The sequence below is a fragment of the Theobroma cacao genome, chromosome 10, assembly GCF_000208745.1.
Source record: "Theobroma cacao cultivar B97-61/B2 chromosome 10, Criollo_cocoa_genome_V2, whole genome shotgun sequence".
In the NCBI taxonomy this organism is placed as follows: domain Eukaryota; kingdom Viridiplantae; phylum Streptophyta; class Magnoliopsida; order Malvales; family Malvaceae; genus Theobroma; species Theobroma cacao.
The window spans coordinates 1,621,040-1,646,874 of NC_030859.1; the positions used below are offsets into that span (position 1 = coordinate 1,621,040).

General features: G+C 33.7%; 2 protein-coding genes and 2 pseudogenes across 2 annotated transcripts; all 4 read right to left on the reverse strand.

The window, feature by feature from the left end:
• LOC108663583 lies at positions 4,354-8,723 on the reverse strand (annotated as a pseudogene).
• On the reverse strand, positions 10,637-13,954 carry LOC18586013 (probable disease resistance protein At1g58602). The gene is made up of 2 exons (XM_018128684.1): positions 10,899-13,954; positions 10,637-10,803 (listed from the first exon to the last, which is right to left on the reverse strand). Exon 1 carries the CDS (start codon positions 13,712-13,714, stop codon positions 10,946-10,948), a length of 2,769 nt encoding a protein of 922 aa, XP_017984173.1. The 5' UTR covers positions 13,715-13,954; the 3' UTR covers positions 10,637-10,803; positions 10,899-10,945.
• LOC18586014 (probable disease resistance protein At1g58602) lies at positions 16,715-20,082 on the reverse strand. Its single transcript, XM_018129387.1, has 2 exons — positions 17,273-20,082; positions 16,715-17,180 (listed from the first exon to the last, which is right to left on the reverse strand). Exon 1 carries the CDS (start codon positions 20,080-20,082, stop codon positions 17,320-17,322), a length of 2,763 nt encoding a protein of 920 aa, XP_017984876.1. The 3' UTR covers positions 16,715-17,180; positions 17,273-17,319.
• Positions 21,774-24,989, reverse strand: LOC18586015 (annotated as a pseudogene).

Here is a 25,835-nt window from a genome sequence, read left to right on the forward strand (position 1 = left end):
CTAATAAGTTTCTTTCTATTTTTCAGTCATTCGCTAATAAAATAAATGATAGGGGGAAAGCATATATTATTTTTAATTAGATAAAAAAAATTAGAAGACATAGGGTAAAATATGGATTTAATTAAAAACAATTGAATTGATAAGAGTGTAATTTAAATTTGCTTTTTAGGGTTACATGGTCGAATTTGATCAAGTAAACCACAGTCTTTCCCGGTTACTAAGTTATAAATCCATAGGGCTTTTTTGCTTGACACTCAGCTTACTGCCATCCCTGCTCTAGCAAATCAGTGGCAAACTTCCCAAGACAATGAAACATGCTGAGAATTCTTGGGAGTTTCACAGATCAAATCTTCACATTTCATGCTCAAAATAGAAAACCAAACATTAATATTTTTTATTTTTTATTTAATTAGTTATGATTGCCAACATTTATAACCATATTTAAAGAAAACTCCAAAGAGCTTCCCTGCTTGACACTTGCAATGATATTGCTTGAAAGACAAAATCAACTATAAAGCCCAAATCCAACAGCCATGAGAGGTGAAATTATATCTATACAGATTTAACTATTTGATGTCAATCTCACTTTATAAATTTATTAATAATATAAAAAGAAAATTCTTAACAACTAAATCCATTAAATCCAAAAAACGAGTTTGCTTACTTACATATCAGTATTTTTTTTATGATAGCCATTACACAAATCTCATAAAATTTTCAAACTGAGTATTTTCAAAGTTTTTTACATCATTCAACATGTTTTCTTTTAAATACATATAAAATTTGACATTATAGGAATATCTCATTTCAAGTCTATTTTATCATCTAAAATTTATACACAAGAGAAAAAAGTTAAGAGAAAAATAAGAAGCAAAAAGAAATACTATAATTTGTATAGTTACACTCTTTTGCTTCATCATCAGCAAACAAGCACGTAATTGATTATACAACTTCAGATCGTTAAATCAACTTGATTATGAAAAAAAAACAAAGAAAACACTTACTTGCATCTGAATACCCTATTTAAACTAATAAATAATCTCATGTAAACTTTTTACAATAGGTTGGACATTGAAAATTACGAATAATAAAAAAGGTTTGTTATATTTAAAGGAAGTCTCAAAGGATTTTTGGCTTGACACTTAATAGGGTTTTTGGTTGGACACGTGGTTGTTGAGGCATGGGCTTGAGACCAAATGGGATTGGTTTATGGTTGGGTTTTTAAGCGTGAGCTTGAGGTTTGGGGCTGAGTTTGGATTAGATTTTTCTTTGACTTTTTATACTTAATTATTTATAAAAATTAATTTTTCTTTATTCCATTATTTATTACTCCCATATCATTTTTCAGTGCTGAATGTAACTAATGTAAATTGGTATATATCAGCTAGCTAAAATAAGGTTTTGAGAGAGACTGAGTTACAACATATTCTATTTTTCAAGTGTTAAATGTAATTAATGTTAAGTGGTGTATATCAGTTAGCCAAAAATAGAGTTTTGATAGAGATTGAGTTACTACATATTTTATTTTTTAGCGTTAAATGCAATTAATGAAAAGTTATGCAGATCAACTAGTTAAAGATAGAATCTTAAGAGAGATTGAATACTACATATTCTAATATAAGTTTTAAGATTTGTTTTAAGATTTTGTTTTATCGTGAAAATGTTTATTGGTGTTTTTTTGTATCGAAACACCACTACAAATACCACAATGATTGCTACAATAACAATAGTTATATATTTTGTAAAATAATATTTATAATAATATAATTACTATTACATATCTATTTTACAAAGTATTCTCAACTCAATTAAAAAAAAATTACCATCTCGAACACATCGCACAGGCAACAAACTAGTAATAAAAGAAAGTGATGTCTCTAAGTCATATATCACTACAATTGTAGCTTATTGTTTGGGTTAGAAAATTTTCAATTGTTTTTTATTTGAACATTTAATGACAATTTATAATCGAATCAGAAGATGATTTTTCCTTTTCTTTTCTTGTAGAATTTGGTCATAAAGTCACAAGTCAAGCACAATCTTTCCAAGCTACAAGTTGTAACATATTCTATGGGTTAAAAAATTTAATTGGTTTTCTATTTCTGCATTAAAATGAGAACTGATAATCGAATCAGATTTTTGTTTATTTTTCTATTATATAAGAAATTGGGATGTCAGAAAATTTTGGCCATGTCAATTAACAAATTGGATGCCCCTTATTTTGGGTCATTAATCATATTACCATTTGTCAATTATTATGGAAAAGAAATTGAAACTGTGATTTTTCCTACATTTTTATCCAATTGGAAGTGGGAATTGAATCCCATATTACAAAGAAAGATCATAATGAATAGTATTTCTTAATAAAAAAATTGAAAGAGCTACCTATATAAGGAATCTTAGAGAGGTACAATAAATTTATTGTAATTCAAATGCAATCAATAAAATTAATGATATGAATAATATTCAATGTAGATTTCCGCAAAAAAATAAAGTTCAATGTACAATAAATAAAATTGATTGATAGTTTACTGTTAATGATATGAAATTTAATTCATTAAAAAAATTATTTAATATAATAATCCTAAAGATTGTCTGAAAGCAGTAATTACCAAAACCTAACAATGATTGAATGCATAATTAATTATATATATGGGAAACATTGAATAACTGAATTTCTTCCATCTTTTTCAATTGTCTTTGGATTTACTTTAATTACAGCACCAATTAGGCGAAAACCCAAAGGGTCAGTAACACAAAACAATGTGGAAGTCCTGCCTTGAATACCATACACAAGTTGCCTCTTGCTTTTTCTTTGGATAAGTAATTAATTTAGAAGAGAAAGGTTGCAAAAATAAGATAGAATGAAATATTATTTGTTATCCTCTGCACCAACATAAGCATTAAATTGAAACCTACAGAATAACAATCGGTTCATTCAAACTCACAGCAATTCATTTCTAAAATGCATTTGGTCATTAGATTCAATTATCTATGAAAAAAAATACAAATTAATCTCAAGAATAACTTGGCAAAAATGAGGCAATGTTTGCTGGTAGAAATTTCAAAACATGATGGCTCGAATGTGAATCTTCTCCTATCTTCCCTTTTAAGAATAGTTTTCTTAATTTATGTTCAAGTTATTAATAATGCACCAACCCAGAAGAAAAACAGCCAATTGGGTTAAAGTCAAAGAAAAGAAAAACTGTAGCATAATTAATAAGTATTATATATCATCACTGAATTTATTAATATCTTTGGTAAAAATATTACGATTTACATTTAAAGTTACATATATTTGTCTTTGGATAAACACTCAATTATTTTTTGCATATAATTAGCTTAACACTTATGTTTTATACGCCAACTAAGGTGAGATTAGGGAAACCAAGTCCTCATCTAGCTTAATGGCAGTTACTAGGTAGTTTCTGTAATGAACCACTTCTAAGTAATATAATTACATGCTTTTCAAAAAAAAGTAATATAATTACATATATTTATCATTAAATTAAATATTCAGGTTTTTTTAAAAAAAAATTAGGATCTAAATGGTGAATGCAAAAGAAAAAGCTCTTTTCTTTGTACCTTCTTTCCCACCAATTTTGTGGTATATGCTATTGTAGTGCGGGCTACTCCCACTGCTCTTAAAGAAAAAAGCAACGAAAAAGATCAATCAAGACTCCTGAATACACAAAGAGACATTGCATCACTAGGAATGAAGAGGAGATGAAGTGATACTCATGATTCATCTCAAGAAATCACCCATAATTAGATCAAAGGAACCAGTTCTACAAGGACCTAGTCAATCAAAGGGGAAGGACCTAGTCAATCAAAGGGGGAGGAGAGAAGAAACTAGTAAGCATTAAAGCCTACAACATAACATGTAAAGCTTAAAAGATATGATATGATTATATAACATATCAAAATGCCAGTACTCAATTGTTACCTCCATAAGCATTAAATTGGAGTCTACAAAATAACAATCGATTCATTCAAACTCACAGCAATTTATTTCTAAAAAGCACTTGGTCATTAGATTCAATTATCCAGAAAAGAAATACTGATTAAACTTTCAAACAATCAAAAAGCAAATCCAGATGATCCCCCATGTTGCTCCTATTGGTAGAGTATATTTCAGAGCTGATTAGATTTACCTACACCAAGAAGAAAATGGCATCATCTCTTATGAAAAGAATAGACCCCAATCAAAACAAAAAAGATTATCATAGAAATATCTAACTCACATACAATTACTTTCAGTTGAGGATTGACATTGCAAAATTAGAGTTTTTAACCTTCCCACGTATCACTTATTTGGATGGAGGGAATGTGGCGCACTTTAGAGAAATCCTCTCATTCTCTTCTGTCTATCACTTGAATCCTCTCTACCAATGACCTCTTCATTCTGTATAATTCCATTTCCTGGAGAGCAATAACACACCTCAACCCTTTTGGAAAAATCCTCAAATTTGGAACCAAACTCAGACTTAAACTCCGAAGACGTGGCATTGCGCCTTCTTCTATCTGCCACTCTTTTAATTCTTCTAACTCCCAAATACCAAGACAATCAAGTTGAAGAAAATCGTTGGCAGAGCAAACCAGTTTAGTCCCCTTATATGAGAGAGTTGATAATTGGAGAGTCCTCAAATGAGGCAGCTTTCCCAATACATCCATTGGATCCTGCTTCATCTCACAATCCCACAAAGTCAACTTGACAATGTTTGCCGGAAAAAATTTCAAAATATGATGGCTCAAATGTGGATCTTCTCGTAGCTTCCCTCTTAAGAATAGTTTTGATAGGTGATGGCAATGAGAAAGGGGTTCCAAGTCTAGGTATGGGATTGAATCCTCTAACCGCATGTACAATGACCCAGGGCATTGTGATTCAATCAGTGCTTTTAGGATAGGCTCCACATCTTTTGATCTCTCAAAAGTTATTCCTAAACTCTGAATATTTGTCCAGTCGAGCACTGCATTATTTTCAATTAAACTCTTGCACCTTATGTACTTTAAAATTTCAATATTTTTTAAAGTACCTCTTCGCGGCAAATGCAAATATAAACTTACTATAATATGCCTTAAGCGTCTCAACTTGAATAAAACATCAGGAATTCTTGGTGCTTCATTTGGGAGGTATAAAGTGTGTAAACACTTCAACTTGCCAATAGATCATGACAAGATGATGCTTCTTGGACATTGCAACTTCAAATTCCTCAAATGATATAGATTACCAATCACACTTGACACAAGTCAGTTAAACATGTTCTTTCTCCCAAGATTCAACACCGTTAAGAATTTGAAATCATTGCATTTTGAAACGTGCAATTCTATCAATTTTCGTTTTGAAGGAACAAAAGAGAACATAAATTTGAATGTTTTCCCTTCAAAGAAACATACCTTTTGCTAGGAAGAATAGCAATTCTTCGTGCCATAGATGGTGTCAAGGTCACATGAAGAGTATTACCATCGTTTTTGATTAATGATGGCTGAATAATTTCTAAGAAATTCTCCTCTCGAGCTTTTAGCACGCACAAGTCCCTCAAGAGATCATGTATGTGACATGTTTTCACACCTGTTCCTATATGGTCCCTCTTGCCATATTGAACCAAACATTTATTTATTAGCTTTTCTAGGAATTGTTAAGCTACATCCTCCATCAACATTCCCCCACATTCCCATGATGGTGAAATGAAACTTTCTGCAATCCATAATCGAATGAGTTCCTTTTTTAAGATCTCCCAATCTTCTAGATAATGGTCAAGATATAGGAAGCATGGTTTTGAATGAAAAGGCAACTCATTGTAGCTTAAAGTCAAAATCCCATTCACTCCACCATAATGATGTTCTTGTTGTTGAAACTCGTTTAAGTGTGCATTGATATTTTGATTACAAATCTCCCATTGAGCTTGTGACCTTTTTGTTGCTAGCAAGCCTCCCAACATAATAATTGCCAAAGGTAGACCTCCACTTTTTTCACCATCTCTCTTCCTAGCAACTCCAATTCTTTTGCGCAAGCATGAAACTTTGTCTTCTTTCTTGGGAATGGTTTCATTCTAAAAAGCTTCCAACTCTCAACATCTGTAAGAAATTGAAGCTCTATTGAAAAGTTGCAAGGATTGACATGTAACGCCACTTTCTTGTGGTACGTTGTGAATAAAATTTTCCTTCTTTTTTTTCCTTGTGGAAAAGCATGTTTAAGACTATTCCAATGCTCTTTTCTCCCCATATCATTAAGGATCACCAAGTATCGTTTTTCTTTTAAAAAACCATAAACCTTTTCCATCCACTCATTCTCTTCCAGTTTATCAATTAACTCCCTTTCTTCTTTAGAAGGAGAGAGAAGTTTTATGCGGAGACCATGCAAAACTTCTCTTAGCATACATTGTCGAGATATAAAAGCCCAAGCAAAACAATCAAAAAGTCATTTCACATCAATATGCTTATATACTGTTTTTTTGTAAAAGTGGTCTCACCAATGCCCCCCATGCCGACTACCAAAACAACAACATGAAGTCTATCTTCTTCAGTCATCAGGCTGAGCCAAAACTAACAACTCTATTTCATAGAGTTATCTCATCAGTTTCAGGTGCCAAAATGATCACAGTTCTTGAGTTTTTCTAGTATAAATTAGTTATTGTAGTTACTTTTCTTTGAATTTTACATAAGCATGTCAATTTAATTTAACTTCTGTCAATTTAATCAATTAGGGATTAAAATGTTAAATTGAGTTGCTATTGAATTAGCACTTGCTTAGTAGGAGTATGAATGAAGAAAGAATGTGCAAAGGATGATAAGTGCAGAAGTGGATTGCATCTACTTTAGTAGTCTAAGCTAAGGGAAAGACCTTCAACATTCATGTTGATTATGTCGACTAGTTTCAATCTAAGCGAGGCTAAAATTCACAAGCAAAATGGCTTAATGTAGCAGGATGAAGCATTGAAACAAGGAACAATAGTAGAAAACAACAAGCACAGCGCTGCAGCGTCTCACTCTCAGCACTGCAGTGTTGCCTAGTACCATTCTTACAAGGTAGTAGCATCAGTGCTGCAGCCCCAAGTCTGTAGCACTGCAGCGCTGTCCTTAGCAGCACAAACCCTCCACCAGGCAATAAGCTTGGCGCTGCAGCGCCAAACTCTCAACACTGTAGTGCTGTCCAGTGAATCAACATTGCCTTTGGCAGTGAACTTGGTGCTGCAGCGCCAGAAACTCAACGCTGCAGCGCCAACTTAAATGAAGAAGTCTGGACCCTTCGATCTTTCAGATCAGAGGTAGAGTGCTATAAAAAGAGGCCTTTTCAGGGCTAAAAAGGGAGATCGGGGAGAGTAGCTTTTCAGAAAAATAGAAAAAAGTGAGGGATTTGGTCTACACAAAAGAGGAAAAGGGAGAAGAGCAGTGAAGGATTTTCTTGGGAGTTGAATCATCCACATCAGCTTACCTTTCTCAAACTAGTTTCATCTCTCTTTGTTATTGTAGAAATGAACATTTTTCCTGAGCATATTGAGTTTTGTATTAAATATGTTGAACTAGAATTTTTAATTTAAAATTATGATGGATTTCAATATGTAGCTTGGCTATTGTGTTGGTTTATTGCTTATTTTTTTTATGAAAATATTGATATTTACTCAAATTGGAGTTTATTGCCCATTTATTTGCTTGATCACTATTTAAATGCATCTAGGTATTTAGATGACACTTGAGAGACTTAGTCTAAATTAGACCTTGATTTGGGTAATGTGTTCAATACACTTAGAAAGGAATTTTAATATTTTGATTTGCAATTAGAGTAGACATATATTTAATTGCCACATATAGTCAATTTTTAGAACATTTACTTAAAGAACTTAATTTAATTGTTTCCTATAAACATATACTCATTCAATTAAGTTAAGCAATTGTGTAATATTTTTACAGAGAATTACACATACTTTAAGATTCTAGACTAACATCAATTTTCTTTAAAATTAAATAATTAAGCAAACACAATTTCAAGTGAAATATTAAAGGATACCATAATCGTAGACTATTAGAGCATTACTTCCACCTTAATTTGTTATTTGCACTCCTTAGATTATACTTAGTTAATTAGATTACTTTTTAATCATTGCTCAAAATTTGGTACTTGGATAAAATTAGTTTATTTTAATTTTAATAATTAGTAACAACAATTAAATCAACTCATCGAGGGATCGACAAACTCAATTTATTACTATATTACTTGTTGTGATTGTGTGTACTTGCATGAAATCTTTTCTTGTATTTTGCATTTAATTTTGAGCATATCTGATATCACACAAGCAAAAAAAAAGATTTACACAACAAAAACATCATTTGTGATACCCTCCAAGCTAACAACGTCCTCTACCTTAACATGTGTTTATGTTCTTAACCATTGCTGCATTTAGCAAATAGAGCTAGACCCCTCTCCTCCAGATATTTGATCATAAGCTGGAAGACCCTTAGAAAGGCCATCAAGCTTAGTCTGGATTGCTTTGACCTTCAGCTGATTTTGTTCAGATGATTTTTCTTATATTTTTATCAAATTGGAAGTGAGAATTGAATCCCATATTAGAAAGAAATTAGATAACGGAAAACTGTTATTCAAATAGAAAAAAACGATGAATTTAAGTATTTGGTTTAATGATAAATAATGAGTCTATTAAAAAAAATTCTCTTTTAACAAATCCTAACGATATTGAGACCAAAAAACTCAATGGTGCTACCATGGGTATATGTAAAAAAAATATTTTTTTAAAGTATATTTATTAGTCTCGAGAATCAGTGTGTTATCCGAAGTCTCTTACTTAATTGGTTGAAGACTTTTCATGGTACAAGAACTAGGTTTGGGCAAAGGAAACTTATACAATTACAAAAAATAATTTCCATGACCTAACAATGGTGTTGTTAACTTTGTATATATGCAATTAAAATTTTTTTTATAAAAACTGGTCTAATTGACTCTTGGCATTCAAAACTTTCTATGCAATTACTAGTTGATTATTAGTTAATGAATTTCCCTTTTGTCTATTTTTGGTTGATTTTTAGTTATAAAATACCCTTTGAAAACAATTGTATTGACAAGTGTGCAATTTAAATTTGCTTTTTGGGTTAGAAGGTAGAATTTGATCATATAAGTCTTAAGTCAACTACGTACAATCTTTCCAAGCTACAAGTTGTAACGTATTCTTTGGGTTAAAAATTTTCATTGGTTTTCTTTCAGCTTTAAAATGTCAATTCATAATCGAATCAAACTTTGTTTTTAATTTTCTTTTATTATAAGAAATTGGGATGTTAGAAACGGATTGAATCATCTAACTAAACATGAGCTCAAAGATTTGTCCCAAATAAATCACATACATATCTAGATCTTTGTTGACATAAGGAGGTTTACCCAAAAGAATTGCTTGCAACTACTCCATCTAGAAATGATCATAATCCAGAGAATCTTGCGCTAGATGCTTGGTTTTCAATTTTGACCATGTCAATTGACAAATTGGATGTCCCTTATCTTGGGTTTTTCTATTTTTTTTTATGGTTAAATTCATATCTTGGGTCATTAACCATAATATAATTTGTCAATTGTCATGGAAAAGAAATTGAAATTGTGATTTTTCCTACATTTTTATCAAATTGGAAGTGGAAATTAAAACCCATATTAGAAAGAAAGATCATAATGGAGAGTTGTTCAAATAGAAAAAAAAAGTATTTCTTAATTAAAAATTGAAAGACTTGCCTATATAATGAATCTTAGATAGGTACAGTAAACAAAATTAATGCTATGAATAATGTTCAATGTAAAATAAATAAAATTGATTGATAGTTTACTGTTACTGTTATGAATTTTAATGCATTTTAAAAAATAAATTATTTAATATAATAAACTTAAAGAGTGTCTTAAAGTAGTAATTACCAAAACCTAACAATGATTGAATGCATAGTTATTTATATATACTTAGCAAATATTTATGATTCCCTTGTCACATTGAATAACTCAATTTTCTTCCATCCTTTTCAATTTCTTTGGATTTACTTTAATTGCAGCACAATTAAGCAAAAACCCAAAGCTTCAATAACACAAAACAATGTGCAACTATACACAAGTTGTCCCTTTGTTTAATCTTCTGTTTTTTTTTCTTTGGATAAGCAAATAATCTAGAAGTAAAAGGTTGCAAAAATAAGATAGAATGAAATATTTTTTGTTTTTTTACCCATATTATCGTTTTATATATAAATGAAATTATGTATTATCTCGTCACAAGATATTTATTTAGTGTTTTTTTTATCAATGCATTTTCTTTATTTAGAGAAAAGAAAAATCAAATCCAATTCTTTGAATAAGTGTACATACAGCTTTCAAAAAAATACATACATATTTACTATTAAATGAAATAATCAAATATCTCTTTTGTCAAATAAAGATATGATTATATAATATCAAAGTGCTAAATATTATTGAAAAAAGACTGATACATTAATTCATCTCAAAGCTAATACAATAAACAAGAAAAAAAATCTCTAAAAAGAACAAAACATAGAAATAAAATTCAGAAAACAAGACTTTCAATAGCTTTTGCCTTTAAGTACTAGCAAACAAATGGATAATCTTCACTTGTGAATATCTATAATTAACTAATAATCGGTTCATTCAAATTCACAGCAATTCATTTATAAAAAGCACTTGATCATTAGATTCAGTTATCAAAGAAAAAATACAAATTAAACTTTTGAACAATCAAAAAGCAAATCCAAGTGATCCCCCTTGCTGCCTTTATTGGCAGAGTACATTTCTGGGCCGATTAGAGTTACCTACATCAAGAAGAAAATGGCATCATCTCTTATGAAAAGGATAGACCCCAATCAAAACCAAAAAAAAAAAATTATCATATAAATATCGAAGTCACCTGCAACCACTTTGAGTTGAGGATTTGACATTGCAAAATTAGAGCTTTCAGTCCTTCTCTGTATGCATTATTCGGATGGAGGGTATGTGGCACACTTTAAAGAAATCCTCTCCTTCTCTTCCTTCTATCACTTGAATCCTTTCTACTAATGACCTCTTCATTCTCTCTAATTTCATTTCTTGGAGAGCAGTAATATACCTCAACCCTTCTGGAAAAATCTTCAAATTTGAAACCCAGCCCAGAATTAAAATCCGAAGATGTTGCATTGCGCCGTCTTCTATCTGCCACTCTTCTAATTCTGGTAGATTCCAAATTTGAAGAAAATCAAGTTGAAGAAAATCATTCGCTGAGCAAACCATTTTAATCCCCGAATATGAGTAAGCAAATAAGCAAAGAGTCCTCAAATGTGGCAACTTTCCCAATACAGCCATTGGATCCTGCTTTATCTTACAACCTATCAAAGATAACTTGATAATGTTTGCTGGCAGAAATTTCAAAAGATGATGGCTCGAATGTGGATCTTCTTGTAACTTCCCTCTTAAAAATAGTTTTGATAGGTGATGGCAATGAGAAAGGGGTTCCATGTCTGGATATGGGATTGAATCCTCCAACCACATGTACAATGACCTAAGGCGTTGTGATTCAATCAGTGCTTTTATGATAGGCTCCACATCTTTTGATCTCTCAAAACTTATTCCTAAACTCCGAATATTACTCAAGTCGAGCACTGCATTATTTTCAATTAAACTCTTGCCCTTTATGTACTTTAAAGTTTCAATATTTTTTAAAGTATCCCTCAGCAACAAAGGCACATATGTACGTAGACCGCCTACTGCAATATGCCTTAAGCGTCTCAACTTGAAAAAAACATCAGGAATTCTTGATGCTTGATATAGGAGGTATAAAGTGTGTAAATTCTTCAACTTGCCAATAGACCGTGGCAAGATGATGGTTCCAGTAGATCTCAACCTCAAATACCTCAAATGATGTAGATTACCAATTTCACTTGACACATGCCACTTGGACAACATATCATTTCTCGCAAGATTCAACACCCTTAAGAATTTGAAATCATTGCATTTTGAAATGTGCAATTCTATCAATTTCTCATTTTGGAAGAGCAAAAGAGAACGTAAATTTGGATGTTTTCCCTTCAAAGAGACATACCTTTTGCTAGGATGAATAGCAATTCTTCGTGCCATAGATGGTGTCAAGGTCACATGAAGAGTATTACCATATTTTTCGATCAATGATGGCCGAATGATTTCTAAGAAATTTTCCTCTCGAGCTTTTAGCACACACAAGTCCCTCAAGAGATCATGTACGTGACATGTTTTCACACCTATTCCTGTATGGTCCCTCTTGCCAACTTGAACCAAACATCTATTTATTAGCTCTTCTAGGAATTGTTCAGCTAAATCCTCCATCAACATTCCCCCACTTTCCCATGATGGTGAAATGAAACCTTCTGCAATCCATAATCGTATGAGTTCCTTCTTTGAAATCTCCCAATCTTCTGGATAATTGCTAAGATATAGGAAACATGGTTTTAAATGAAAGGGCAACTCATTATAACTTAAAACCAAAATCCAATTCACTCCACCATAATGATGATCTTGTTGTTGAAACTCGTTTAAGTGTGCATTGATATTTTGGTGAACCGTCTCCCATTGAGCTCGTGACCTTTTTGTTGCTAGCAAGCCTCCCAACGTAGCAATTGCCAAAGGTAGACCTCCACATTTTTCCACCATGTCTCTTCCTAGCATCTCCAATTCTTTTGCGCAAGCATGTAACTCTGTCTTCTTTCCTGGGAATGCTTTCATTCTAAAAAGCTTCCAACTCTCATCATCTGTAAGACATTGAAGCTCTATTGGGGAGTTGCAAGGATCGGCATGTAACGCCACTTCCTTGTTGCGTGTTGTGAATAAAATTTTGCTTCCCTCTTTTCCTCGTGGAAAAGCATGTTTAAGACTATTCCAATGCTCTTTTCTCCAAATATCATCAAAGACCACCAAGTATCGTTTTTCTTTTAAAAAATCATAAACCTTTTCCATCAACTCGTTCTCTTCCAGTTTATCAATTAACTCCCTTTCTTCTTTAGAAGGAGAGAGAAGTTTTATGAGGAGACCTTGCAAAACTTGTCTTAGCATACATTGTTGAGATATAAAAGCCCAAGCACAACAATCAAAACGTCGTTTCACATCAATATGCTTATATACTTTTTTTGCGAGAGTGGTCTTACCAATGCCCCCCATGCCAACAATTGAAACAACAACATGAAGTCTATCTTCTTCGGTCATCAACTGAGCCAAAACCTCATTTGTGATACACTCCAAGCTAACAAGATCCTCTTCCTCAACATGTATATATGTTCTTCTTAACTGCTGCTGCATCTTGGCAATAGAGCTAGACCCCTCTCCACTCGATATCTGATTATAAGTTGGAAGACCCTTAGAAAGGCCTTCAAGCTTAGTCTGGATTGCTTTGACCTTCACCCCGATTTTGTACAGATGAAAAGGCTTGGTGAATCTCTTGATGATTCCATGAAAGCCTCCTTGATGTGCAAATCGAAGAATGAAGTTGTCAATAACATCTTCTGCTTCATAAGCAAGATCTCTGATTTGTCTCACCAAAGTGCGGGTAAGCTCATTTTGGTCTTGCTTCTTATTGTCTGCATCCTTCAAGGAGCTCTTCATCCGCTCCAGTTCAGCCTTTAAGTCCTCCACTTCCTCACGAACTCCAAGCAAGAAAACAGCTTCATGAATGAGTAAATCGGATATTCTTTCAATAGCTAAGGACACAATAGCCTGTTCCATTTCTGCTGTTGATTCAAAGTACTCTTCTCTTTTCAAGGATCTCAGTATTAGCTGGGCCTCACTTGGAAGACAATGAAGCAAAGGCTGGTGCTAAGTAGGAGCACAAAGGGAGCTTCAACTTCATTTCTTGATTAATCTCAACATATCACCACCAACAAGATACAAGGAACTACTTACTAGGACCTATTCAATCAAAATAAGGAAATCATAAAAACCCAAGAGAAGCACAAGAGACGTAGGTGTAACCACCAAAAGCATACAAAGTAACCCCTTTTCTTTTACAGCTAAGCCATGACCTCAATACGTTTTGAATTACACCCTGCCGACTTATCAAATATTCAACTAATTTACAGCCACAATGACATATTATCTACCTCGATTTAATTAGTTTATTATTGGAGACTTGTCAGATATAATATGGCCTGTACAATTTTTTTTAAAGGGCCAAATTGGCTTATTCAAATTCAACTCTTTCTTGCTTCAATAATAGTAGTAATTATAAATTCGTAACATAAATTCGTAAATAAACAAACAAATTTATCATCATCATTCAATGGAGTACTGGTCTGGAAGGAGCCATAGTCAACTTATGACTCAAACCAGCTTACATGGGTCCACTTTTTTTGGTAAAATTTTCATTACAAAATCAAATAAATTTTTATATTTCATAATCAATTAATAATTATTAATTAAAATATTATGTATTATTTTTATATTTATATAATGCTTATGTAGTATTGACGTGAAAGGTGAAAATATACATAATCATTTTAATATGTTATATCAATATGGTACGTCATCATTCATTATTATATATCAATATATTACGTAACACAAAATGATAAATGATATTTTCATTACAGCTACTAATTAATTATTAATTATAAAAATATATATTATGACATATCAGTATGTCATGTCAATATCATATTATATAAAAAAATAAATAATATTCATTTAACAAAGCATTAAACATATAAAAATATTCAACTAATTGACAGCAAAAAGGACATATTATCTATCTCGATTTAGTTAGTTTATTACAGAGGAAACCTTAATTATTTTTTGACTTGGGTACTATGTGGATTGGTGAAGGCATTCATGAAGAAAGGAGTTTTATGTTATGATTGTTCCTCGTCAGTTATTCATTTTAGAAATCCTTTCATGGAGATATGAGGAACTTTCGTCTTGAAATTTTAATAGTAGCAATTAGCAAAGGATAATTCATTGAATACTACTTATTTTTTAGAGTATTACTCTGTTTTAAGAAGGTCCAATCCTCATTTATGCAGGAAAACAGCTTCATGAATGTGTAAATCCGATATTCTTTCAATAGCTAAGGATATAATAGTCTCTTCCATTTCTCTTGCTGATTCAACTTACTTTTCTTTTCTAGGATTTAAAACTGATCCGCCTGTTTCTTCCATATGTATAAATTACAATTTGTGACTTGGAAGTTGGTTCATGATATAAATTACACTTGTCAAAGAATGAGAAACATAATGTAAAAAATTAACCTTGCCGGTAAAGACACAATAATTTTTTTTAATTATAGTATATTTTTCGTGATTATTGTTCATTAAATAATATTTGCACGTTATCATATTACCGAGAAATTAAATTGTGTTATAAAAGATTTATTTTACGTTTTTTTGTTAAATAATTTTTTCTATTTAAAAATAAAATTCTAATCCAACTCTTTGAAATAGATATGTTTATTATTTGAACCAAAATTCTTACGAAGAAGTTAGGGCTCTGAGCTTTTTTTTTATACTAATGCAAAAGCCAAAGCTCTTTCCCTTGTACCTTGTTTTCCACAAACTTTCTCATATATGCTTATTGTGGTGTGAGCTAATGCCACTTCTTTTAAAAAGGGAGAAGAAAAAGATCCATAATATGGCCGACATGGAAGATTAAATAAAAAAAGAATATTATTTTTTGTCAAACCGAGAGGAATTTTGGAGGAAACTAACATCAAACATGTTCTAAGTATTGGTGATTGTAGTGAGGGCTACTACCACTTCTTCTTTTTTTAAACAAAATCAATAAAATTCCCGACTAAAAAGGTTAAATTAAAAAGAATATATGTTAAATCAACACCAAAAATCGAAGTTACTATGTTTGAAAAGACTAATATAGAACATGGTATTGGTGGTAGCCTTTTTCTCTCAATTATTTATGTTAAACTCTTTCTAAAGCTTAGCCTATATTAACCAAAGAGCTCAACCAGAAGACAGACGAGACAAAGACATGATGAACAAGGAACACAAGCAGCACACCACCAGGTTCATAACATTTCCTTAACTACCATCACAGAGGAACAGAGGCAGGGAGATGCTCCGAATATAACAACACAGACAACATGGCAACTCCAAAGCAAAAATGTCCAAACCAATCAAAAGAGGAAATCATCCCACTGAAAACGAAAAAGCAGATCAGGAGTTGATCAGCTCTTAATCCTTGGAAAATTAAGTGATTGTTTCATACCATTAATTCAACAACAACAACAATCAAAAGCAAATTAAGCTGCCCCCTTGTTGCTCTTATTAACACGGTTGCATTTCGTGATCAAATAAGGCATCCAACCTCGGCTCATATCAAGTCCCCACCTATTGTACCCAAACCCAAATTGTTTATTTTTATTACATTGCTTGCCTACTCCTTTTGGTAAGATAGTAAAAGAAGAGAAGATTTGAATCCAACTCTTTAAAATTATTTGATAAAAGTATATTATAGTATTATCTCAATAATTTAAAATATGGGCACAAACTTTTTGGTACATAATTTTACTATTAAGTTTTAAGATTAAGAGCAACACACAAAATGAAAATAAAGGATAAAACCTTAATTATTTTTCTACTTGGGTTCCATGTGAAATGGTGAAGGCATCCATGAAGTAGGAGTTTTATGTTTTGCTTTGATTTCATAGTTTTCTTGGGTTATGATGGTTCCTCTTAATTTATTCATTTCAATAATCAATTCATGGAGATATGAGGAACCTTCAACACTTACACGCTCTCACAATTCATAAAAAGAAAAGACAAAGAGCCTCATTCATCCAAAACGCTCAACCAGAAAACACCCGAGACAAAGACATCATCAACAAGGAACACAAGCAGCACACCACCAGGTTCATAACATTTCCTTAACCAACATCACAGAGAAACAGAACCAGGGAGATGCTCCAAAAACAACAACACAAAGACACCACGGCAGCTCCAAAGCAAAAATGTCCAAACCAATCAAAAGAGGAAATCAGCCAATAGTAAACATCACAACAACCGTGGCATCACCAAGCAAACAAAGCCGAATGAAACCAGAGAGAAGTTTGAATCATCCCATTGAAAACCAAAAAGCAGAGGACTTGATCACCTCATAATCCTTGGAAATTATGTATCCAACCTCACCTCCTATCAAGTCGCCACCTTATTGGCACTAAATGTATTTCAATGCCGATTAGATTTACCTACACCAAGAAGAAAATGGCATCATCTCCTAAGAAAAGGATAGATCCAAATCAAAACAAAAAAAACATTACCATAGAAATATGTAACTCACCTGCAACAACTTTGAGTTGAGGATTTGAAATTGCAAAATTAGAGTTTTCAATCTTCCAGCGTATCACTTATTTGGATGGAGGGTATGTGGCGCACTTTAGAGAAATCCTCTCCTTCTCTTCCGTCTATGACTTGAATCCTCTCTACCAATGGCCTCCTAAAGTATTTTAATTTCATTTCTTGAAGAGCAGTAATATACCTCAACCCTTCTGGAAACATCCTCAAATTATGAAGCGCCAGAAGATTTAAACTCTGGAGACGTGGCATTGCGCCTTCCCCTATCTGCCACTCTTCTAATTCGGATAAAAGCCAAATATCAAGAAATTCAAGTTGAAGAAAGTCATTGGCAGAGCAAACCATTTTACTCCCCTCATATGAATTCGAAAGTAATTTAAGAATCCTCAAATTAGGCAGCTTTCCCAATACAACCATTGGATCCTGGTTCATCTTAGAAAACAACAAAGTTAACTTGACGATGTTTGCTGGTAGAAAATTCAAAACATGATGGCTCAAATGCGGATCTTCTTGTATCTCTCCGCTTAAGTATAGTTTTGAGAGGTGATTGCACTGAGAAAGGGGTTCCAAGTTTGAACATGTGGTTGAATCCTCAAAATCAATGAACAATGACGAAAGGCGGTGTGATTCGATCAATGCTCTTAGGAAAGGCTCCACATCTTTTGATCTCTCAAAAGTTATTCCTAAACTCCGAATATTAGTCAAGTCGAGCACTGCATTATTTTCAATTAAAGTCATGACCCTTATGTACTTTAAAGTCTCGATATTTCTTAAAGTATCTCTTAGCAGCAAAGGCACATGTCTTGTAAATACAGCACCTAATACAATATGCCTTAAACGTCTCAACTTGAATAAAATATTAGGAATTCTTACATTAGCATTTGGGAGGTATAAAGTGTGTAAACTCTTCAACTTGCCAATAGACCGTGGCAAGATGATTTCTGAAGATTCTAACTTCAAATACCTCAAATGATGTAAATTACCAATTTCACTTGGCACATGCCATTCGGACACATCATTTCTTAACAGATTCAACACCCTTAAGAATTTGAAATCATTGCATTTTGAAATGTGAAATTTTATCAATTCTTCGTTCTGAAAGAGCAAAAGAGTACGTAAGTTTGGATGCTTTCCTTTCAAAGAAACGTACCTTTTGCTAGGATGAATAGCAACTCTTCGTGCCATTGATGCTGTCAAAGTCACGTAAAGAGAAGTACTATCATTATCGATCAATGATGGCTGAATAATTTCCAAGAAATTCTCCTCTTGAGCTTTTAGCACGCACAAGTCCTTCAAGAGATCATGTATGCGACATGTTTTCACACCTGTTCCTGTATGGTCCCTCTTTCCAACTTGAACCAAACATCTATCTATTAGCTCTTCTAAATATTGTTCAGCTACATCTTCCATTAGCATTCCCCTGCTTTCCCATGATGGTGAAATGAAACCTTCAGCAATCCATAATTGAATGAGTTCCTTTTTTGAGATCTCCCAATCTTCTGGATAATGGCCAAGATATAGGAAGCAAGGTTTTAAATGAAATGGCAATTCATTGTAGCTTAAAGCCAAAATCCCATTCACTCCACCATAATGATGATCTTGTTGTTGAAACTTGTTTAAGTGTGCATTGATATTTTTGTGAACCATCTCCCACTGAGCTCGTGACCTTTTTGTTGCTAGCAAGCCTCCCAACGTAGCAATTGCCAAAGGTAGACCTCCACATTTTTTTACCATTTTTCTTCCTAGCATCTCCAATTCTTCTAAGCAAGTATGAAACTCTGTCCTGTTTCCTGGGAATGCCTTCATTCTAAAAAGTTTCCAACTTTCATCATCTGTAAGGAGTGGAAGCTCTATTGGGAAGTTGCAAGGATCAGCATGTAAGGCCACTTCCTTGTGGCGTGTTGTAAATAAAATTTTGCTTCCCCTTTTTCCTCGTGGAAAAGCAGGCTTGAGAATATTCCAATGCTCGTTTCTCCAAATATCATCAAAGACCACCAAGAATCGTTTTTCTTTCAACAAATTATAAACCTTTTCCATCAACTCGTTCTCTTGCAGTTTATCAATTAGCTTCCTTTCTTCTTTAGAAGGAGTGAGAAGTTTTATGAGGAGATCATGCAAAACTTCTCTTGGCATACATTGTCGAGATATAAAAGCCCATGCAAAACAATCAAAAGATTGTCTCACATCAATATGCTTGTATACTTTTTTTGCAAGAGTGGTCTTACCAATGCCCCCCATGCCGACTATCGAAACAACGACATGAGGTCTATCTGCTTCTGTCATCAGCTGAGCCAAAACCTCATTTGTGATACCTTGCAAGCTAACGACATCCTCTTCCTCAACATGTGTATATGTTCTCCTTAACCGCTGCTGCATCTCGAAAATAGAGCTAGACCCCTCTCCACCAGATATCTGATTATAAGCTGGAAGAGCCTTAGAAAGACCTTCAAGCTTAGTCTGGATTGCTTTGACCTTCACCCCGATTTTGTGCAGATGAAAAGGCTTGGTGAATCTCTCGATTATTCCATGAAAGCCTCCTCGATGTGCTACTTGAAGAATGAAGGAGTCAATAACATCTTCTGCTTCATAAGCAAGATCACTGATTTGTCTCACCAAAGTGCGGGTAAGCTCATTTTGGTCTGGCTTTTTGTCCGCATCCTTCAAGGAGCTCTTCATCCGCTCAAGTTCAGCCTTGAGGCCCTCCACTTCGTCACGAACTCCAAGCAGGAAAACAGCTTCCTGAATGAGTAAATCGGATATTCTTTCAATAGCTAAGGACACAATAGCCTCTTCCATTTTTGCTGTTGATTCAAAGTACTCTTCTCTTTTCAAGGATCTCAGTATTAGCTGTAGCTGGGTACTTGAACTTGCCTAAATTGACTAGACACAGGCGCTGGGAGAGAGAGAAAGAAGGGAGGAGAAATGACAAAGCAGGGTTTTCTTTGATAGGGTCGAGTATAAAACCCAACATTAAGAAAAAGATAAAAGAAGAAAGAATTGTTTTATATCAAGACTGAGAAAGGCCAGCTGATCCGGTACCATCCCATGATCCAATTCATTAATCTCAGGGAGGTGTTTTTTGTATAATTCATTCAAAATATTTATGTAATTTATCACATAATAATATTATTAAAAAATTACAGCAATAATGATATGACTATAGTGAATAAAAACAAAAATATTAAACTAATGATAATTACTAATGGATCTTTATTATGAATACATTGGATCATATTTTTTAAACAATATGATTATATATTAACATATTTTATTAATAACATGAATATTAATTTACGTTAAGATATCGAAACAAATATAAATATTTTAGTTTATTATCTTTATCTAATTCCAGATCTTACCTTCATCGTGGTAGCTCTGCCTGGCGTTAATTAATTATATATACCAAAACCAACAAGCCCAGAAAGTGACAGCTTTGGCAACACAGACAGCACGGAGAAGTTGCCTCACATGGGGAGCACATAGGGAGCTTCCCATGTGCATGTGCATGTGCATAATTAATTATATAAACTTTAGTCAATATTTATGATTCCCATGTATCATTAAATAACTCAATTGCATTTGGATTTACTTTATTTGCAGCACAAATTAAGCAAAAACCCAAAGCTTCAATAACACAAAACAACGTGGAAGTTCTGGCCTTGAATCTTTTGTTTAATCTTCTGGATAAGCAATTCCCATGTATCATTCACAACTTGCCTCTTTCTTTAATCTTTTGTTTGTTTTTTTTTTCTTTGGATAAGCAAATTATTTAGAAGAGAAAGGTAGCAAAGACAAAGACGTGGCATTGTCCAAAATTTTGGATAATCAGAAGCCTTCAAGTCAAAGAAAATCCACCGGAAGTGACCCCAAATCCGGCTGCTCAAGGAGCATTCAATGCTTTGTGGATTGTTGACGATAAAGGCCAAGCATGCTTCCAGCCTCTTCTTCTTTTTTTTTTTATATATTTTAATTTTTATTTGTTATTTATTATTTATTTTTTATTTGGGGAAGGATAACGGGTGTCTACACAAATTTGCAAATGTGAGGCTAAGAGATTGGTCTTTGACACATATATAGAAATGCTTATCAGTTAATTGAAAAATGAAGCGGCTAATTTCTAGCAGAGTTGTCTCTGTACATCGAGTTCCTTGCGTAACAGATTACATAAATTTTATACGAATCCTTCTGCTAATATTTTTTTCCCTTCCATCATCTTATTTTGCGCACTCATATGGTAACAATTTTAACATAATTTATGCAGCAAAGAAGCAGAAAAGCAAAGACTCTTCCTATACCTTATCTCATAAGGTAGGAGGTAGGAATCCCATATCTAACAAGAAAGAGTTGACAATCCGCTTTCTTAGAATTTCCAGTTTCACCGAGCCCTCTTGCTGTCTCATTGAGAGTGGAACAAATAGGAACAACTTCAGAAAATAGAACTTTAAGTAGCTTTTGCCCTTAAAGTGCTAGCAAACAATTGGATAATCTTCACTTGTGAAAATCTAAAATTTGTTAACAATTGGTTCATTCAAACTCACAGCAATTCATTTGTAAAAATACAAATTAAACTTTCAAACAATCAAAAAGCAAATCCAAGTGATCCCCCATTTTGCTTTTATTGGCATAGTACATTTCTGAGCCAATTAGATTTACCTACACCAAGAAGAAAATGGCATCATCTCTTATGAAAGGATAGACCCAAATCAAAACCAAAAAGATTATCATATAAATAACTAACTCACCTCCAACTACTTTGACTTGAGGATTTGAAATTGCAAAATTAGAGGTTTCAATCTTCCTCCGTACCCATTACTTGGATGGAGGGTATGTGGCGCACATTGGAGAAATCCTCTCCTTCTCTCCCATCTATCACTTGAATCCTCTCTACCAATGACCTCTTCATTTCCAATAATATCATTTCTTGGAGAGCAGTAATATACTTCAACCCTTCTGGAAAACTCCTCAAATTTGAAAACTTTAACAGCTCTAAACTCCGGAGACGTGGCATTGCGCCTTTTTCTATCTGCCACTCTTCTAACTCTTTTAACGGCCCAATACCAAGATAATCAAGTTGAAGAAACTCGTTAGCAGAGCAAACCATTTTTGTTCCCACATATGAGAAACTCTCAAAGAAAAGAGTCCTCAAATGAGGCAGCTTTCCCAATACAGCCATTGGATCCTGCTTCATCTCACAATCCCACAAAGTCAACTTGACAATGTTTGCCGGCAGAAATCTCAAACTATGATGGCTTGAATGTGGATCTTCTTGTATCTTCCCTCTTAAGAATAGTTTTGATAGGTGATGGCAATGAGAAAGGGGTTCCAAGTTTGGGTATGGGATTGAATCCTTTAACCACAAGTACAATGACCCAAGGCGTTGTGATTTAATCAGTGCTTTTAGGATAGGCTCCACATCTTTTGATCTCTCAAAACTTATTCTTAAACTCCGAATATTAGTCAAGTCGAGCACTGCATTATTTTCAATTAAATTCTTGCTCCCTATGTACTTTAAAGTCTCAATATTTTTTAAAGTATCCCTCAGCAACAAAGGCACATATATAAGTAGATTGCCTACTACGATATGCCTCAAGCGTCTCAACTTGAATAAAACATCAGGAATTCTTGGTACTTCATTTATGAGGTATAAAGTGTGTAAATTCTTCAACTTGCCAATAGACCGTGGCAAGATGATGGTTCCACCAAATCTTAACTTCAAATACCTTAGATGATGTAGATTACCAATTTCACTTGACACATTCCACTCGGGCCACACATCATTTCTCACAAGATTTAATACTCTTAAAAATTTGAAATCATTGCATTTTGAAATGTGCAATTTTATCAATTCTTCGTTCTGAAAGAGCAAAAGAGTGCGTAAATTTGAATGTTTTCCTTTCAATGAAACATACCTTTTGCTAGGATGAATAGCAATTCTTCGTGCCATAGATGCTGTCAAAGTCACATGAAGAGAATTACCATCACTTTCGTTCAATGGTGGCTGAATAATTTTTAAGAAATTCTCCTCTTGAGCTTTTTTCACTCACAAGTCCCTCAAGAGATCATGTACGTGACATGTTTTTACACCTACTCCTGTATGGTCTCTCTTACCAACTTGAACCAAACATCTATTTATTAGCTGTTCCAGGAATTGTTCAGCTACATCCTCCATCAACATTTCCCCGCTTTCCCATGATGGTGAAATGAAACCTTCAGCAATCCATAATCGAATGAGTTCCCTTTTTGAGATCTCCCAATCTTCTGGATAATGGCCAAGATATAAGAAGCACGGTTTTAAATGAAAAGGCAACTCAGTGTAACTTAAACTCAAAATCCCATTCACTTTACCATAATCATCTTGTAGTGGGAAATTGTTTAAGCGTGCGTTGATGTTTCTCTGGACCATCTCCCACTCAGCCCTTGTCTTTTTGGTTGCTAGCAAGCCTCCCAACACAGCAATTGCCAAAGGTAGACCTCCACATCTTTTCACCATCTCTCTTCCTGGCATTTCCAATGCTTCTGGACAAACATGAGACTCTGTCTTGTTTTCTGGGAATGCTTTCATTCTAAAAAGCTTCCAACTTTCATCATCTGTAAGAAATGAAAGTTCAGTTGGGGAGCTGCAAGGATCAGCATGTACCGCCACGTTCTTGTGGCGTGTTGTGAATAAAATTTTGCTCCCCTTTTTCCCTTTTGGAAAAGCAGGTTTAAATTTATCCCAATCGTCGCTTTTCCAAATATCATCCAACACTATCAAATATCGTTTTTCTTTCAAGCCATCATAAAGCTTTTTCACCAACTGGGTCTCTACCAGTTTATCATCATCTTGCTCTCGAGGGAGAAGTTTTATGAGGAGATCTTGCAAAACTTCTGTTGGCCTACATTGTTGAGATATAAAAGCCCAGGCACAACAATCAAAATGTCGTTTCACATCCATATGATTATATACTTTTCTTGCAAGAGTGGTCTTACCAATGCCCCCCATGCCGACTACCGAAACAACGACATGAAGTCTATCTTCTTCTGTCATCAACTGCTTCAAAACATGCCTTGTGATGCCCTCCAAGCTAACAACATCCTCTTCTTCAACATGTGAATATGTTCTCCTTAACCCCTGCTGCATCTCGAAAACAGAGCGAGACCCCTCTGCTCCAGATATCCGATTATAAGCCAGAAGATTCTTAGAAATGCTTTCAAGCTTAGTCTGGATTGCTTTGACCTCCACCCCGATTTTGTGCAGACGAGAAGGCTTGGTGAATCTCTTGATGAATCCACGAAAGCCTCCTTGATGTGCGACTTGAAGAATGAAGTCGTCAATAACGTCTTCTGCTTCATAAGCAAGATCTCTTATTTGACTCACCAAAGTGCAGGTAAGCTCATCTTGGTCTTGCTTCCTGTCCGCATCAATCAAGGAGCTCTTCATCCGCTGCAGTTCAGCCTTGAGGCCTTCCACTTCCTCACGAACTCCATGCAGGAAAACAGCTTCATGAATGAGCAAATCCGATATTCTTTCAATAGCTAAGGACACAATAGCCTCTGCCATTTGCTCTTGCTGATTCAAGTTACTTCTCTTTTCTAGGATTTTAAACTGATCCGCCTGTTTCTACTATAAGTATTCTTTTCTCCTTATTTTTTTTGGGTTTCCGTATTTCTATTTCTCCTTATCAAAAGGTATGAAAGCGTGTTGTCTATTTGACATTGGACAAGATGTGGGTGTTGTCTACACCCACATCTTTTAAAAACTAAAAAAAAAAAAAAAATCAGTGCATAAAAGATTTAATAAAATGATTACTGTTTTTGTCAAGCTGAGAGGAAATATAGAGGAAGCTAACATGAAGCATGTTCCGAGTTCAAGAAGATATATGTATGTCCAGTAAATTTTTTGTTATTAGCACCAAATCTTAAGCACTTAATGTTTATTTAAATCCTTAATTATTCATTTAATGATATTTACCATTATCATATCATTAAAAATTGAAATTATGCGTTAATCGTAGAATTGAATTTGCTACCAACACAAGTTGCCTCTTTCTTTGTTTAGGATAAGCAAATAATTTAGAAGAGAAAGGCTGCAAAAATAAGATAGAATGAAATATTATTTCTTATCCTCTGCACCAACATAAGCATTAAATTGAAGCCTACAGAATAACTTGGCAAAAATGAGGCAATGTTTGCCGGTAGAAATTTCAAAACATGATGGCTTGAATGTGGATCTTCTCGTATCTTCCCTTTTAAGAATAGGTTTGTTAATTTATGTTCAAGCTATTAATAATGCACCAACCCAGAAGAAAAACAGCCAAATGGGTTAAAGTCATAGAACAGAAAAACTGTAGCATAATTAATAAGTATTATATATCATCACTGAATTTATTAATTTCTTTTGTAAAAATATTACGATTTACATTTAAAGTTACATATATTTGTCTTTGGATAAACACACAATTATTTTTGGCATATGATTAGCTTAACACTTGTGTTTTATACGCCAACTAAGGTGAGATTAGGGAAACCAAGTCCTCATCTAGCTTAATGGCAGTTACTAGGTAGTTTTT

Coding starts and splice junctions, on each gene's coding strand:
- LOC18586013 (XM_018128684.1), bottom strand. CDS start 13,714: ATGGAACAGGCTATTGTGTCCTTAGCTATTGAAAGAATATCCGATTTA.
- LOC18586014 (XM_018129387.1), bottom strand. CDS start 20,082: ATGGAAGAGGCTATTGTGTCCTTAGCTATTGAAAGAATATCCGATTTA.